General features: G+C 40.9%; 1 protein-coding gene across 2 annotated transcripts; it reads right to left on the reverse strand.

Annotated features, from left to right (window-relative positions):
- Window positions 1–2,906: 2,906 nt before the first annotated feature.
- Window positions 2,907–16,105, reverse strand: LOC131221867 (putative PAP-specific phosphatase, mitochondrial). 2 transcript variants are annotated; one of them, XM_058217166.1, is made up of 9 exons: window positions 15,938–16,103; window positions 15,743–15,839; window positions 15,190–15,292; window positions 13,438–13,688; window positions 11,708–11,767; window positions 9,025–9,422; window positions 4,457–4,535; window positions 4,315–4,365; window positions 2,907–3,242 (listed from the first exon to the last, which is right to left on the reverse strand). In XM_058217166.1, exons 1-9 carry the CDS (start codon window positions 16,027–16,029, stop codon window positions 3,093–3,095), a joined length of 1,281 nt encoding a protein of 426 aa, XP_058073149.1. In that variant the 5' UTR covers window positions 16,030–16,103; the 3' UTR covers window positions 2,907–3,092. The 2 variants fall into 2 exon arrangements, with proteins under 2 accessions (XP_058073149.1, XP_058073148.1); XM_058217165.1 differs by having other exon boundaries at window positions 15,743–16,105.
- Window positions 16,106–17,379: the final 1,274 nt, after the last annotated feature.

Consider the following 17,379-nt stretch of genomic DNA (forward strand, 5'->3'; position numbering starts at 1 on the left):
CACTCATGGTTCAGATCATCCAACCAAAGTGCTTTTTCAGATGAACGGGCAATCCTCTAATTTCAATATATTTGAAAAACGTTGCCACGTTAAATGCCGGCCATCAGTTTTTTTTATGCATTCATTCTAAACACGTGATTGTGGCCCACCTGATCAGTTTAGCAGCCTGCCTTTTGGGGCAGGGCATATAGGCAGTTGAGCTGGCGAAAGGGACGGCCTGGATCATGAAAATGGTGGACCACCAGACAGGGTAAGCCCTACCTGGGCTTGTATTGGGCTTGAATCTATTACCTCACAGCCCATGAGCAGGGATTGGGCCTCGGATGATGTTAGCCTACTCTAGCCGTACCCTGCAACACATGCATCTTGCATTTGTACTTTCATTGTGCAAGTGCGGCCCACACGGATGGATTAGGAACATTCACCTTCAGAAATAGAGATTTGATTAACTCTCTGTTCGGACTGGAACAGTTCAGGTCGGGTCGAGCCCAACCAACTTTCCATGCTTCCAGCTTTGGCCTGCTGCGCTAGGACTATGCTGGGTTCTGGCTAGGGCTGTACACAAACCGAGTTAGCTCGGTTAGCTCACTCGACTCGACTCCAAAAAGTACGATTTGACTCGGTTCAAAACTGAGTTCGAGCTGAGTCGAGTTGATTTTTTGAGCTCATAAAAATTTCAAACCGAGTTCGAGCTTGGCTGAGCTTGACTTGACTAGGATTGAACCCAACTTGAATCAAATCAGATCGAACCAGTTCAGTGACTCGGTTACTTTGATATTGATGTTGCTCACCAAGTGTTTGATGAAATGACCCAATCAAGTGTTGGCTGGCGGCAAGGAAGGTATGTATGTGAAACAAATACCCCTTTTTCTTGATTTTGATGTTGCCTACAAGGTGTTTGATTAAATACTTGTAAAACCAATGCTATTGTTTTACAAACAATGAGAATTTGAAGGTGCAGTCCATGTGTATGTAAAAATGCCGCAGAGGCAAACTCGGCTCAATCTTCGCTCGAAGTGGCCCGAGCTGCTGACCGAACAAAGCCGAGCTGGCCAGTCAGGCTCGAGGACCAAGCTGAGCCAAGTTCGAGCTGGGGTCAGCTAGTGGCTGATCCGAGTTCAAGCTGGGGTCAGCTAGTGGCTGAGCCGAGTCAAGCTGTGACAAGCTTGACTCGGTTCGACTCGTGTACACCTCTAGTTCTAGCCAGGCTCAGACCTGGGTCTCATAGTGTTGGGCCGGGCCCAGCCCGTGGATACCCCAACCCAAGACGTGGTGCCATGCAATGGCTCTTTTTTGGGTTTTAGGCCATAAGCACCCCCAAAAAGGAACTGAAATCGGAATGCTAATATACAGTTCTATACAGTTCCCTCCTCACGGCACACATGGTAAACATATCTAGTGATCAGGACCATTGATATGGTGGAACACCATGTGGACGAGTTATAGACCGAAATTTGTTGTGATTGATGGCAACGACAAGGATTCATGAGTTAGTCCATATGGCTCAGTTGAATTACTAGATGGCGTCCATCGGTGGTCGGGCATAATCTGTAGACTATTGTTTATAGATCTTCTTAAATCTAAAAAAAAAAGAAGTTCGTGTTTGGATGGACCACAAATTCAAATTGCATTTACTTACACGCATGGAGCAGGTTGCAAGACTTAAATAGGGGTAGAGGAGCAGTTGAGAAAGGGGAGTTAATTGATGCTATGACAGCTCATAGGATACGATCGGGACGTCCTGGGTCCTTTTCAATGACTAGAATACGGAGAAGAAAAAAAAAAACTATGAGACTGAAAATCTCAACCCTATGATTATTTAGAAGTTATAGAAACAGTCTAAATCTAAAGGAAAATAGTCAAATGATTAAAAAGATATTTCATTTTTGTTATGTACCCCCATGTATGGTGAGACCCGTAGTGTATGAACAGTTTGGATCACTTGGATCAAAAAGCCAGAATCTTGACAAAATGTATTTTCTTTTAAGTGAGGGTCACTTGCATCAAAATTTTAAAATGATATAAATACCCATACCAGACTGATGATATATACATTGTGATGCAGGAGTATTAATCACTTGCTCTAAAAGCTCGAACTAACAGAAAATGGTAAATTAATCCGTTTATCTCATAGCCCAGGCTGCACATTTCATGGGTTAGGACATCGACTGAACCCCCCCTCGTGACTCCCACTTCACATGGGTTCCACTTCATACGAGCCACCCGCCTCACACGGGCTTCCCACCTCAAGTGTGCCCATGCGTCTCACAGGCCACCCCATTCAAGCCCTGTATGAAAATGCCCGTACATTACGTTGTCAATGGGGCTAAGCAGGTTAAATCTTGGAAGTTGGTTGTCAAGCGGCCATCCACCTCCAGATTACCAAAATGCCCTAAATCTTGGTTCAAATCCCTTCCCAAGCACTTTGAAAATCTAAATTTAAAACTTCATGGAAACTGGAAAAAACTTCCTGGTTTGAGTTGAATGCAAGGTTGCTACAATTGAGGCTTATATGGTATTTATGAATACTAAGGTAGACTATTTATTGCAATTCAACTTGATACAGCATCCATCATGGGTTGGGATGCCCCAGAAATCTCTCACATTGGATGATCCAAGACCTTCAATCTTCATCCTGTTCTCCATTGAAACCTAAAACTGATGCTTGATTTATCTTCTTAGCCATCTACTTGGGAGGCCTCTGATCTAAGGGCCATACATCTAACAATCTGAGAAATTTTTGGAACATTCCCCATCCACGCGGGGTCCCAGATCAGTAGTCTACAATTCTACATCAACCTGCCCAACATGTATGGAATCGTGAGCTGCAGCTGTATTTTTTCCTTGGGCTCAGTAACCTATAGCCATGGTGGTAATATATGCGGTCCACTATTCTAAACACACAGAATGCCGATGCCACTGTAATTTTCTTATAAAATGCTAGTTTCATTACATTTGAAACTTCATGCAAAACACATTACGCATATCACTTACTACAATAACTCATGGAATCATATTATTCATATATAAGAAATAAATTTAATTGATGAATCAAGTGAAAATGTTACACTAAGATTTGAGTGGCGAGCATATCAAACTACAGGTGAACTGGAAGAAATTATTTCCAAGATCTGCTGGTGTAAAATACCATTAGTTACAAGCACACCACCTGAAGGAATGATGACTCTCCGCCCCAGTTGATCCGCTGCAAGATCGAGCTGACTTCCTTTCCAATCAGTTACCTGATCGTAATGGGTTAGTCTCCTAGAATCACGATATATTGAAAAAATAAATAAATAATCCACTGAATGTTGTCCTTAACAAACTTTTAAGGAGCACTTGACGCACTTGTAGTACTTACGGGACTGTTTAGATGCCAGCCAAGTTGTGTTCTACATAAGTTATCCGGGCTAGATATGTTATATAGAGTTTGTCAAACCCATTTATGCACAAAAATTGAGAAAAAAAAAAAGGGCATGTTCTAAAATTTTGACCGTCAATAAGGATAATGTCTTTGCTAAAAAGATGGGATAAAGGTGAGAAAAGCTTATTTATAGCTAAGCATGTGGGAACAGTGTTCCATTCACATGCATCACATGTGCCACGTGCAACCATCCAACTTCAATTGACTCAATGCTACCATCAATCTTCAAGCACCTTATATGTGCTATGTGTGTCAATGTGCACATGCGCCATACATGCTAAATGTACCACCAACCATCCTCACATATGCCACATTTCATCTTTATTCGTTATTCCAGGTGTTTGACAGAGAAGGAACAGAACGGTAAAAATCCAAGACAGGATCTCTATGATAACCAACTCAAGACAACATGACCTTGACAGCCTGTGCAAAACACAACTTTGCTTGCATCCAAACAACCCACAAGGATCTCAATGGACCACGACGGCCCATCACACCTTCAGCCTAACGGCTAAATCCAATTTGAGGCCAAACACCTAGACTGGGTGGGTCAAGACGGGTCTAAAATTTAGGCATGAATACAGGTCTATACTACCAAGATGGTCATACACTGATACCAACAGGGCCCAATCCCAATCCAACTGATCCCCTTAGTTAGCTTACTTTCAACTGTATATCCAAATGATGTGTAAAACTGAGGGCCCTGTTTGGATGCCATTTAAAAAGGAATTCGTCTCATTTTATTTAGTCAGGGATTAGGACATATAAACAACAATTTATATAGACCATAATCTCTAATACATAATTAATATTAACTAAAATGAGATGAACTCTTTTAAATGGCACCCAAACACACCCTAAGAAAATGCCACTACTCGAAGGAAGCGTACCTGTCCACCAGCTTCATGTACACATATCATACCGACAGCATGATCCCAAACCTATATTCATTGTAGATGATGTTAAAAAGGTCAGCACATAGTATTGCACTATTGCCATTACATGTTGGGTCTGTTTTGATATGCAACGCACCTTAATAACAGTTTGTTGCCGAGCTTGTTGAATGAAGACGGAAGCCCTGCCTGAAGCAATCATTAAGTATTTACACAAGCTGCATACAGGAAACATGCATGCACCTTATTCAGTAACAAAACAATGCTATCAAGAATAGGAATGTCGACTCTAAGAGGACAATCGAAAAATTGAAAAAACATTCAATGATTCAACGGAATGTAATACTAAGAAATTTGATTCTTTAAATAGATTTCAAACAATAGGAGTGCCTGTTCCTTTGAGGACCAATGACGAGCGAAACGGATCATCTATATCACTGGCAGCTTCTAGCAGAATAGGAGATGGTAACAGATGCTTCTTCATCATCTGTTACCATTCCCAGGGGAGAGAGAAAGGGTAGAGGATTTAGGATTGTTTCCCAATGAAGATAGTCCATTGGAATGCGGGGATTCTCAGATTGGGTTCAGAAGCAGGAACTGGTCAATCTGCCTTTGGGAGGGGTCCGGTTCACATGATCTAGTGGCCAGGCTAACCTTGCCATGTCTAGACCAAGCAGGTTCCTAGATCCCCTTTGGTGTCGCAAAAAGGTCTTCCCAAGACAATTTCTGACCGCTGCCCAATCCTACTTGGAGTTAATGATGACAATTGGGGACCAAAGCAAATCTTCCACAAAAAAAAAACAAAAAAATGGCGGCCTAAGCCTTTTGCTTTGAATTGACCTGGCTAGAAGTTTAAGGGTTCTCACAACTGATCGCTAACTGGTGGAAGTTGATGGATGTTCAGGGCTCGGCAGGCTTCAGGCTGTTTCATAAGCTCAAGGGTCTTATAGGAGAACTAAAGGTTTGGAGGAAAGAAGTTTACGACCAAAGGATCTTCAACCTAGATAACATCTGCAAGGCTATTCAGGTGGTGGACGTTAAAGAGGAAGGAGGTTTTCTGCCTGAGGCTGAGCAAGCGAAAAGGAGGGAGCTCTGTTCAACTTATTGCGAAAGACTGAAAGAGGATGAATCAAATGACACCAGCATTCGCGAGCCCTTTGGCTTAGAGAAGAGGATGGAAATATGAAATATTTTCATGGATCACGGTATTGCGAGCAAGGTATTCAAAATCGGTTACGTAACGGTAATGGTCATAACCGTTATGCATTACGGGGTTGAAACAGCCGTTACAGAAAAAACAGGTCGTAAAGGCCCTGTAAGGCTGTAACAGTCCCTAATGGCCCCATAACAGTGTCATAATGGTCCTGTAACAGTTTTTTTCAAATAATAATAATAATAATAATAATAATAATAATAATAATAATAAATTAATTGATTAATTAAATTAAATGGTCGTTACAGCTGTATCATATAATAGCAACGGTGGTGGCTGTTACGGCCACCATTATCATTTTGGAACACCTTGAATGCAAGTGCTAGGGTTAGGTGTAACAGAATCTCCTCTCTGGGTTGATGGCAGATGCATCACTAAAAAGGACCAGATTTGCTCTGTTATTATCAATTCTATTTGAGGCTTCTTGCTAAGGACAATTGGGTTCGGCCGACTCTGGACAACTTGGGGAGCTCAACTGCATTTTGTTGAGTGAGGCAGATAGCCTTGAGCAGTTGGTCTCTAAAAAAGAGGTAAAAGATACGGTCATGAACCTCGGGAGAAATAAGGCCCTAGGCCCTGACAGGTTCCGTCTAGCCTTCTTCCAAGTTTTTTGGGAAATCATCAAAGGTGACTTGTTGTGCCTTGTGTTGGAATTTTTTGAGTTCGGTAGGTTGTTGCAAGAAATGGGTAGTTCTTTCATTGCGCTCATTCCTAAAGTCAAGGGAGCTTCTCTCAAATATTTTAGTCCAAACTCCAAGTAGTCTTATTAATTGCCCTTATAAAATCATTGCTCAGAGGTTCAAGTCTGTCCTATCTAAGGTCATCTCCCCTTATCGAAGTGCATTCATTTCTAGTAGGCAGATCTTTGATAGTTCCCTAATTGCTCACGAGTGCATAGATTCGTGTCATAGGGCTGGTTTGAAAGGTATTGTCTGTAAGCTTGATCTTAAAAAAGCTAATGACCACGTCAACTAGGATTTTCTGGATTACATGTTTGAGCAGACTAGGGTTCAAGAATAAATGGAGGGGGTGGGTGTGTTCTTGTGTTTAATCTGGAATTAGGAACTTAAAGGAGGTCAACTCAATGCTGCTAAGAAAATAGGTATGTAGATTTGGGGTAAAGGGGGATAGTGTGTGGAGAAAGGTCATTGTTGGCAAGTACAGAGTGGTGAGCTCAAGCAGGTGGATCAAGGTTTCCTCAATTTATTGGGCTGTTTTTGCTAGAAACCTATTGCTTGATTGGTTGGCAAAGTTTTCCCAGAGATTGGATATTCAGTTGTCAACGGTGAAGAGGTGAGTACCCTCATATCCCGTTTCCTCTGTGGTCAGGTTGTGCTCGAACCAATCTATCTTAGTTGTTGAATGCTTCTCCATCAAGGAAAACATCAGCATGTGGCTTCCCCTCCTGTCACCACAATATGTCTGATGCCGAGATTGTGGAGAAGACGAGGTTGCTCCCCCTTGTAGAAGGCATTTGCCTCCATCTGGATGTCGTAGATGAACCGTATTGGTTAAGAGATAGGTCGGCTGGCTTTAACCTTAATGCTCTCCGTGGGATGGACCCTGAAGTCCAACGTTCACATACAGGATTTATTTGGCGATATCATGCCCCTCCGAAGGTAGCGGCCTTCACTTGGCTTGTGGGTAGGAACAGGATTTGACTGTTGATAACACTCGCAAGAGAGGGCAGGTTCTGCCTAATGTTTGCCTTTTGTGCAAGAAGAACAAGGAATCGGTGATCTCTTTATCCACTATGCTTATGCTAAAGGTGTGTGGGATAGCATCCTCTCTATCTTTAATGTGCCATGGGTAATGCCAAACTCTATGGAGGAGCTTTATTTGCCTTGGCATGTGGGAGGTCCCAGTTCAAAATAAAGGCAGAATAGGCATCTCACTCCATTGGCAACCTTGTGGTGCATTTGATTGGAAAGGAATGAAAGATGCTTCAGGAATAGAAGTAAGCCCCTGGAATTCATTATTAGAAAGGCGTTTTTGCTTCTTAGAGAGTAGGAGAGAATGGGGTACTAATCTAGAGGATTGTTTGTATTTTTTATTTTTATTTTTATTTTTTATTTTTATTTTACTTTGTTATCTCTTTCAATGAAATTCTCAATTCTCAAAAGGAATAAAAAAAAAAAAAAAGTAGCAGATGATTCTTGGCCGAAAGAAAAATTCCAAGCAAGGTTTCAAAATCGGTTTTGGTGTACTAAGTTTAAAAACCAGAAACTCAGTAGTTTAAAAACCCAAAGCGCGGCTTCACTTGACGTGATATTCATCCAGGTTGGTTGACTCAAAGACCCAGCCTGACTGAACATGATAGTTAATAAATATAAATTAAAATTTCTAGGAAGGTAAGGAAATTTAAATAATTGCATATGTATAAGTATTTCAAACACTCAAAATAAGAAAAAAGTCATGCTTAACTTGCTGGTGGAGAGGGTTTAAGTAGAGATCGCAGGGGTGTGTGTGTGTGTGTGTGTGTGAGATTAAACAACAGCTTCATTGGACAAGTGACTTGGCCGAGTCTTCGCAAGTAGTGTCGAGTCAACAAAGTTTTCATGCTGACTCAACAAGTCTTCCTAAGTCAAGGCCAAGTAGATGCCAAACTAGAGTTTCCCAGAGATTTTGCTTGAAATCTCGCCAACTCAAGATGACTCGGATGAGTTTCAGGTCAAGTCAGCATGTTTTAAAACTATGGTGTACCATGTCAGTCATCACCAAAACTGGTTCAAGCTATTCTGGGTCCATATCAGGACAATACAGCAGTATGGTCTATGGACGAAACCAGTTCGTATCGGGCGATATGTACCGGTTCGGAAGATACTGACACGCCAAAGCATTATCTGAAAACTACACACATTCTAGTTATCAAGTTGTACAATATGCACTTACAACTTTAGGGCGCAAGCCTTCAATGTTATTTGCCAGAAGTCACTAAATTGGTGCCATCCATCATATATATGTCATACATGTACATTAATCCAGATTGTTGAAGGTGTAGGCCACATAATGAACCGACAGACCAAGGATAGCCCAAAAATCAGACCAACTGAATTATCCTGACCACCCAATTGTTGCCCACCAAACACATGGTCAAAAAAGGAAAAGTCGGCACTAGATGCTCTCATTGAGGAGCCATTTTGGATGTTATGCGAAAGTAGAAAGGGCTGATCTATCAATAGGAAAGGGTGTATTTATACTACAAAGAGGCTCCTTGAATGTAAATATAAACCATTTATGCGAATAACAAAATATTTTATTTCCTTGCTTGCATCATGTTAATATATGTGTGCAGGTGAACTTTTAAACTACATTTGACAATTTTTTTCTTATTCATTCAAAAATTAAGACATTAAGACCGAAAGAGAACTTCAGGCAAAGGAATGCTAAATCTCAACATATGAAGTTGTAAATAGTATAAAATTCAGTTACTAGCAAAGAGAACAAGATCATGGGATGGAATTCTTCTATTGTGGATAGAATCAAAACAATACCTTCCGCAACACGTCTGCAAAAGCAGAACTTCTCGTTCATTCGCAATGCCATCAGCATCAGTTGTTGAACTGAAAAAGAGTGATAATGGCAACGAATCCCATGTATGACTCTCGGGAATACAAAAGCAGGCCTGGTACACCAACGAACATCCATCCACAAAGCATCTTACCCAACTATCATGGATCGCATTCACGCTGCCCAGCATCTCCGGGAGCCTCTTCTTCCAAGTTCCACATCCAACATGAGCAACCATGATGACCCCTGGCCCAGATGTGCCCGTTTTAGCTTCCAGGGCTTCACCACTAGCTTCCTTGATAGTAAGAGAATCTCCTGGCCAATTAGGACAACCCATGACACCTAATGCAATCTCTCCGTCCACTACAAGAGCCAAACCCACCTGCAAATCTGGGTTACTTTATTAGTAAAATAAAGAAACAAATTTCTACTATGGTACATGTTTAATAGTAGTTCTATGAAGTTCAGCTCCCACCATAACAAAGAAAATATGCAAGGTGGTCAGGACTGTTGATTCAGGCAGGTCATCAATTGGATGGTTCATACTTCATAGGCCAAAAATCAAGGTTACAGATGACTCCAATCTCCAGTTTTTGTTTCTCCCTTTGAATGTGGGACCATTGCTCATTTTTCAGTGAACTGTCCCTTTTTTTAATTTTTGAGTTAGCTCCTTTTTTTGCAGGCCATTGTTCAAATGGCTATAACAGTCCAACCAATTGCATTTTGGGTCGTGGCTTATCAACACAGTGGCCATGAATGCAGAAGAGATTATGATGCGCACTTTACGGAAGTCTACAATGCATGTCATTAGCGCACTCAAAAACGTAACCAAGAATGAAGAGTGAAAGAATGGACTTCACCGTATTTTTAAGCAGAATGTCAGATCATCTTCAGTAAATATATTTTAGTGTCCACAGTCTTCCGTGTATGTGAAACCACCATACTGTTAGCGTACATAGAGTCAGTGCAAGCACTCTGTCTACACTAACAGTACACTGGTCTTCACATACACACAAAACTGTGTACACTAACAATAAACATTGAACAAGTATTCCATTTGTGTTTTCTTTTCATCCGTTTAGGAGCAGAAGGCAGATACATCAGAATTACGAGTCAAAAAATACCAGTTAAAATCAAAAAAAATCTACTCAAATAGGCATGCAGCTATTCAGCGTAGCTACTACATGAATGCAGGTGTTCTCGACGACCTCACCGATATTATTTCTTTCAAGCATCACATTGACGATTGTCAAGAAATTAACGCAGGGGGATAGATGAAATGCAGAACTTGGAAAAATCTATAATATATACAATGCATGTAGCTTTTGGACATTTTTGCCCTTGCAAATTAGTTTCGTAGTACACAGAACTTAAAATATTGAAAGGGCATAGGAAAATATTTTAAATAAGTTAGGGATATTTTGGAAACTAGAAATGTGGTTGTGTCCAAACGGCTTAGATTTTTCCCACAAAAACAAGGGATTTCATGTAACCCACTCTCCTCTTCTACTAGAGAACAATGCAACAAAGGCTGTGTAAAGTCCACTATGATAATTTTATGAAATCAACTTCATACATCTATTGTGCAGAACCAGAAAAAATTGGGATCTGTGTGTGTGTGTAGCCTCACCCCTCCATTTCTCTCCTTTTTTCTCTCTCTTCCCACTCTACCACATTGCACGTGTCATACCCCTAGTTATCATAACATTTTTTTTAAATACCTCGATAGCATTACTGAAGCCGATTTCTAAATCCAATGACTTGTATCCAAGTTCTTTCAGCGCTCACATTCATCAGGTTTTCATGTATGGTTCATGATTTTAACTATAGTTGCATAAAGCACAAAGCAAAGCGGCAATAGATTTTGGTGCAAGAGCAGGGAAGTGTCTATTTGAGGTGTTAGGAAGTGTAAACAGCCATGCAGCAGGGGTAGGAGCATGAATCTGAAGCAAAATTCAAAGAGGGGATGGCAGCAAGGTGGAAAGTTCATGCCACTAAGATCTTAATCCAGTTTCCAATTTTCTACATCTGGCCCATGCCTCTCTTCCAGCCATATCTAGATTAGAGCTATCAAAGGGCCGACCCTCAGTTGTCTTCCACCCACGTCTTGAACTGGTCAAGCTGAGCAAGTCAGGCCGGCCAAATTCAGACTTTTGAATTTGCTCAGCCCAGCCCAGCTCATTGACAACCCTGATCTAGATTAGCTATTTTACATTTTTATAAACCAACATCACTTCAAACTCCAAAAAAAAAAAAAAATGCAAAATATTGATATTTAAGAAATGCATGGGATTTGTAGCAATTGCTTCGTTGCGTACTCTAACTCTGGTGTGTCAGGCCAGCCCTATTCAAACTTTTGAATTTGGTCGACCCAGGCCCAACTCATTGACAGCCCTGATTTATCTGAGCTAATTTACAATTTTGGGAAACAAGCATCACTTCACTCTCCAAAGCAATATAAGATGTAGATATTAAGAAATGCAAAGGATTTGTAGCAACTGCTTCAGTGCATATTCTAACCACATGCATCAGTGACAAAATCCTCTCACATTGCAAAGAGTACCCCATTCAATGGCAATTTCATCGGGTTGAACAGAAAATTATGCAAATAGACACGCAGATAGAAGCGGTGAAAAAACAAATAATGAGTCAAAAGTCAAAACATACCACATATAGGGCATCATTGCCTTTCAAAAAACCCCGCGTGCCATCAATAGGATCAAGTACCTGTAGTTGGGTGCGAAAAAAGAAAAAAGTCAATAAAAGCAAGCATCGGAAGCATGGTTAAATGACTAGGAGGTGACTTTTACTAACTTGTTTGATCTTGAGTCAAGTCACAACTCGCCTAAGTCGGTGGTGACTTAGGGGAGGGCAACCGGGGTGTCAAGCCAGGTCCAGTCCTATTTGACTTGGCGAGTCAGATGGGACTCATCCGTGTCTTCAAACCATGACTAGAAGCCCATATAAGCAAGAATGTCAAGATAAATACTAGACATGCATTCAGAGGGGTGACTCGATCTCTATAAAGAAAAATCCATCAAGGTCTATTTGGACTCGTGGAAATTTTTTTAAGGAAAATGTTGTTTTTCTGGAAATGCCATTTCTAGAAAACAATGAGAAATGAGAAGCGATTTCCCTTAACTGTTTTTAAATAAGATTTTCTTGAAAGAAAAAAATAAATAAATAAATAAATAATCTCTATTTCTAAATCTGTTGTTTGGAAAAGAAAAAAAAAAGAATTTTTCAGGAAAATTTTACTCAAAGATAGAAGGTGACACATTTGTACATTGAAGATGGATTGTGGCATGTATCACATTATCAAACGTGACTCATTGGCACATGTCGGACATTGACACATATTCGATGCTTGAAGATAGTTGGTGGTGCATGTTGCACATGTGGCATGTTGACATGTGTAGCACATGTAAAGTGCTTAAAAATGGATGTGTCCACATGTGGCAGAATAGCACATGTAGTACATTTGCACATGTATGGTGCTTGAAGATAAGGGTGGCACATGTTGCTTGTGGCACATTGTGGCATGTGGCATGTTGGCACACTTGACGATGGGTGGTTTTACCTGTTACACATTTGGCATATTGGCACATGTATGGTGCTTTAAGATGGATTGTGTGGCACATTGGCACATGTAGAGAACTTGAATGGAGGTTTGCACATGTGGGGCATGTGAAGGTGGGCAATGGCACATGTTGCATAGGTTGCACATTGGAACATGTTACACACGTGAAGTGCTTGATGAATGTTAGTCATGTGGCACATGTAGGGAATTTGAAGATAAGGGTAAAACGTGGCATATCTAGGGTGTTTGAAGATGAGGGTGGCACATTGAGGTGAAGGGCACATTGAAACGTGGGTCACTAAAAGATGGGCGACAGCACGTGTAGCGCTTTAAGATAGATGGATTGGTGTTACATGTTGCATATGTAGCACATTGGCACATGTGGGGTGCTTGCAAATCGATAGTTGCATATACTAAGCACTTAAAAGATAAAAGGTGGCACATGTGACTACCATGTGAGGGTACTTGATAAAAGAGGGGTTTACTTCTCTCATTTCCGTCAATTTCTTAAAAATAACATCTCCAAGTCTAGGGAAGGAAATGACAAAGTGGCATTTTTTAGGAAATGAGGGGGAAATGGACGAAAAAATTTATAAAAACAAACTATGGAAAGGGCCTTTTCATGGAAATGACATTTCCTTTATTTATATTTCAACAAATTCAAATAGGCCATCCAGGAAAATAATACCTTGATGGATCTTTTGATGATCAATAACTATTAGCAAAACAAGAAAGCAGGTAGCTTAGAACTTTTTCCTTTCAATTATGCAATCGTCAAAACTTCACTAAATGTCATGCAAGAGCTTATTAAACTTACCCAATATGTTGCAGGTTTCACTCCAAAAGCAAGTGAATCTTTCCCTCCTCTATCAATAGCATCCAAGACAATGTCATGGGTCAAGGGTTCATCTTGAGCACTCGCTTTATCAATTATGGCACTTAAGACAGAATCCACTAGAAAATTACTAGAATAACCCCCATCACCAGTGGAATTTAGTGGATTCGACCTTAAGAATCCTGAGTCCTCTTCAGCAACTAAAGGAATAGATGGAAATGATCTACTCAGCTCTGTTGTCATTAAAAAGAAAAAAAACAGTTTAGGGATTTTTCTTACTAGTGAAAATCTACCAAAAAGTAATGTGAAAAGAGTTTTACCGATCCAACTGTAACTAATTTGGACTTGGAGACTAACGAATTTTGCAATTTTACTAGAAAAAAAAAAAGCAATTCATATAGAATTCCTATGTAACCCGAAAAACAGAAGGAATAAAAGAACATAAACTCAATAGTTTCTAACAAAATCCACAGCAATAAAACAATATTTCTCTACTAGGGTGCGCTTGGTTGCAACAAATTTCATGAAATATCATGAAACTCTGCACCAAATTAGACTGATTGATTGTGGACTATCACGAAATTTCATGATACTTGGTGCAACCAAACACACTCTTAACAACAAATTCCAGACGAATTATAAACATTGAATAGTTTTTATCATATCGAGGAAGTCCATGAAAATGTCATCATATAAAAAGTTCCAATTGCAACAGTGCATTCGCAAACGAGACATTAAGTATGCTACTAACTGTTAGCTTACACCAGAAATTTGTAATGCAGCAGGACAGTCCAGTGATCCAAAGAGTTCATGTGGTCGGAACAGCTGGGCAGGCCGTGATTCAGAAATCATATTGCATTCAATAATCATAACCATCTAATTGTTGGATTTTACCTCTTCAATGTGGACCGTCGCATTTTTATTTTCTTTGCTTTTCCTTTTGCAGGTAGATTCACCTGATCCATTAAAATTTTGGGCTATGGCCCACCACCATGAGGTCCCAATCCCCAGATGGTTGTACTGTATATCTACATTTTGTGGGATCTAAATAGTGTAACATAGGGATTGTGCACATGGTGTTAAACCTGGGATGAAGTCTACTTGAACTTGGTTGGACCCGATCCATTTTGACAGCCCAAGTTGATCCTAACTTGGCCAAGTCTGACCAATTCACCCCAGACGCAGGGACATCACGACTCAACTCGAGACTCAACGAGTCAGTCCGAGCCACCAAGTAATTTAACCATGATTATTCACTTAATCAGTGACCCACTTAAATAGAAATGAATATACTGGACTACTATTTAGCAAGTGACATTGACAATGCAACATACAAACCCTTTGGCGATCGATCTGGACCATCTAATCAACAGACCAGCTCATAGATGAGTCGTAATCCCCGATATCATGTCCATTCCAAGATGATAAATATCCAATGAAAGAAAAGTTTGCAGAAAAAATCCAGAAAAAAAAAAAATAAATGTCCACAGATCAAACGATTAGAAACATCCAACCGCTGTGATATTCGACAACTGGCCCATCCATGAAGTGGGCCATCATTTGATCAATCTGGACTAATCAAAGACATTCAGTAATCTAACAATTTACTAAATGTTAGTGGACACGCATTCGATCCGCCCTCTACGCTCGAAGATAGAACAGTTATATATGAGATAGATTGAAATTCAGATAGAATGCAGATAGATTGAAATTCAGATAGAATGCACATATTACCTAAACTGATCAGAGCTTGGACACCAAAATCAGCGATCGTGACCGGCGTCCGATCGTTCTTTTCTAGAATCCGACCATCGCCGGAGAACAGAGACCTCTTTACCTGATCCACACCAAATGCCCACAAATCAAGCAATAGAAGGAAGGAGGAATGCTAAGGGAACCTGCTCGCATGGCATGAACGGCTCCTTTCATTTCACACGCGCCAACATGACACGCGTGTGATAGATCCAGCCATTCGTTAGGTAGAACGGACTGAGAGCATGCGCTAGCCCAAGAATCAGGCCGATCCGGCCGGATCATACTTTTACGAACAAAATGGACGGTCAGAAAAGAATGACCAAGATACTTAGCCAATGTACACTCACGGCCCACCTGATCACCGGACGGGCATGTTCACGTTGCGATGTACCTGATGAATGGTCTGGATCTCGCACACATGCGCCATACTGGCACATGACCTGCGACGCCCCTCGTGCATCTGACACGAGAGAATGCACCACATAAAAAATGCAATTTTACGGAAATAGGTCGGAGGGTTGAAGGAAATTACGTCGATGCAGAGAGAGCAAGCTCTCTGTACGGCGTCTACTGCTGCTTCCAGCTCTTTGTAGTGCTTGGCTTTCTGTGGCGGGAAGGGCAGACTCGACCTTTTGGAAAAATATATAAAGAAATGGAGGGATGAGTAGTGAATCGTGGCCGTTGATTTCTGAAACGACGATTGATTTGGAGGGGTTGGAAATCTGACCTTGTGGGGGTGAAGCGAGAGGAATGTGAAGGAGGTTGCAATAGACGGACAGAGAATCGAAGAGGAGGGCATGAATGTAATAAGAGATTCATGGCGGGGACAAAATCGGGATTTTATTTCTTAAGGAGGAGAAAGTATGAATAAGGAGCAGAGATTCGGCAGCCGGGGGTTGATGATTTATTGGTGGCGTGGATTAGGTAAACGGATTGGCTAATCCCACTGCCACCAGCCCCGTGGCTGATGATCGGTGCTCTGTGGGCCCCAATATGATGTATGTGTTTCATCCATTCCGTTCATCCATTTTTAAAAATTATTTTAGAGTTTTATACCAAAAATGAGAGGGATATAAATCTCAAGTGGACCACACCATAGGAAAACATTGGTGATTGGATATCCACCATTAAATTCCTCCTAAGGCCCACTGTACTGTTTATTTGACAGACAATTAGTTGATTAGATCATAGAGGACCATATGAAGGGAAAAACCAAAGATCCGCTTAATTCAAAACTTTTATAGCCTCTAAAAGATTTTTAATGGTACATGTTCATTCAACACTATTTCCCGAGACATATCTTACTTTTTGTTATTATACTATAAAATTATTTGAAAAAATAGATACACGGGGTGGAGTAAACACATACGGTGAGGCCCATGTAGCACTGACCACCGGCCATTGGCCGGTGGCAGGGGAGTAGCCAATCCGTTTCCGTGGATTAGCTACTCCTCTGCCACTGGCCATTGGCTACTCCCCTGCCACCGGCTAATGGCTAGTGGTCGGTGCTCCGTGGGCTCCACCATAATGTATGTGTTTCATCCATTTTTAAAGATCATTTTAGAGCCTTGTACCAAAATTGAGTGATATAAATATTAGGTGGACCACACCACAGGAAAACAATAGTGATTGGATATCCACCATTAAAATTTGCCTATGGCCTATTGTACTGTTTATTTGACATCCACTCTATTAATTAGGTCACATAGGAACAAATGAAGGGAAAAAACAAATATCAGCTTGATCCAAAACTTTTATGGCCCTCAAAAGGTTTTTTATGGTCGACACTCATACGACATTGTTTCCTATAATGTGGTCCAATTGAAATTCATATATACCTCAGTTTTTGTCTCATCCCATAAAATGGTATGAAAAAATAAATGGACAGCATGGATGAAACACATAAATCATGTTGGGTTCACAAAGCACCGCCCACCAGCCATTGGCTGGTGGCAGGGAGCCATTCTGCGTCCGTTGGAGGGGTAACAACCGGAAGCGGATTGACTGGTTTACCTCGCACCAGCTATGTAGCTGCTGTAGATATGCATCGTGCAAGGACGAGCACTGATGCTCCTCGAGCTCCTAGCTGTACGAACCGTTCAAAGGAAATCAAAGTTACATGACCCACAATAATGTATTTATTATATCTACATTCGTATACTTTTACAG

The sequence above is a fragment of the Magnolia sinica genome, chromosome 12, assembly GCF_029962835.1.
Source record: "Magnolia sinica isolate HGM2019 chromosome 12, MsV1, whole genome shotgun sequence".
Lineage (NCBI taxonomy): Eukaryota > Viridiplantae > Streptophyta > Magnoliopsida > Magnoliales > Magnoliaceae > Magnolia > Magnolia sinica.

What these genes read in the sequence shown, in the direction of transcription:
- LOC131221867 (XM_058217165.1), bottom strand. Translation starts at nt 16,009, where the DNA reads ATGCCCTCCTCTTCGATTCTCTGTCCGTCTATTGCAACCTCCTTCACA. An exon ending in CTTGCTCTCTCTGCATCGAC is followed by an intron (nt 15,293 to 15,742) that starts GTAATTTCCTTC and finishes GGTGTGGATCAG; the next exon opens with GTAAAGAGGTCTCTGTTCTC. An exon ending in GGCAACAAACTGTTATTAAG is followed by an intron (nt 4,366 to 4,456) that starts GTGCGTTGCATA and finishes CAATGAATATAG; the next exon opens with GTTTGGGATCATGCTGTCGG.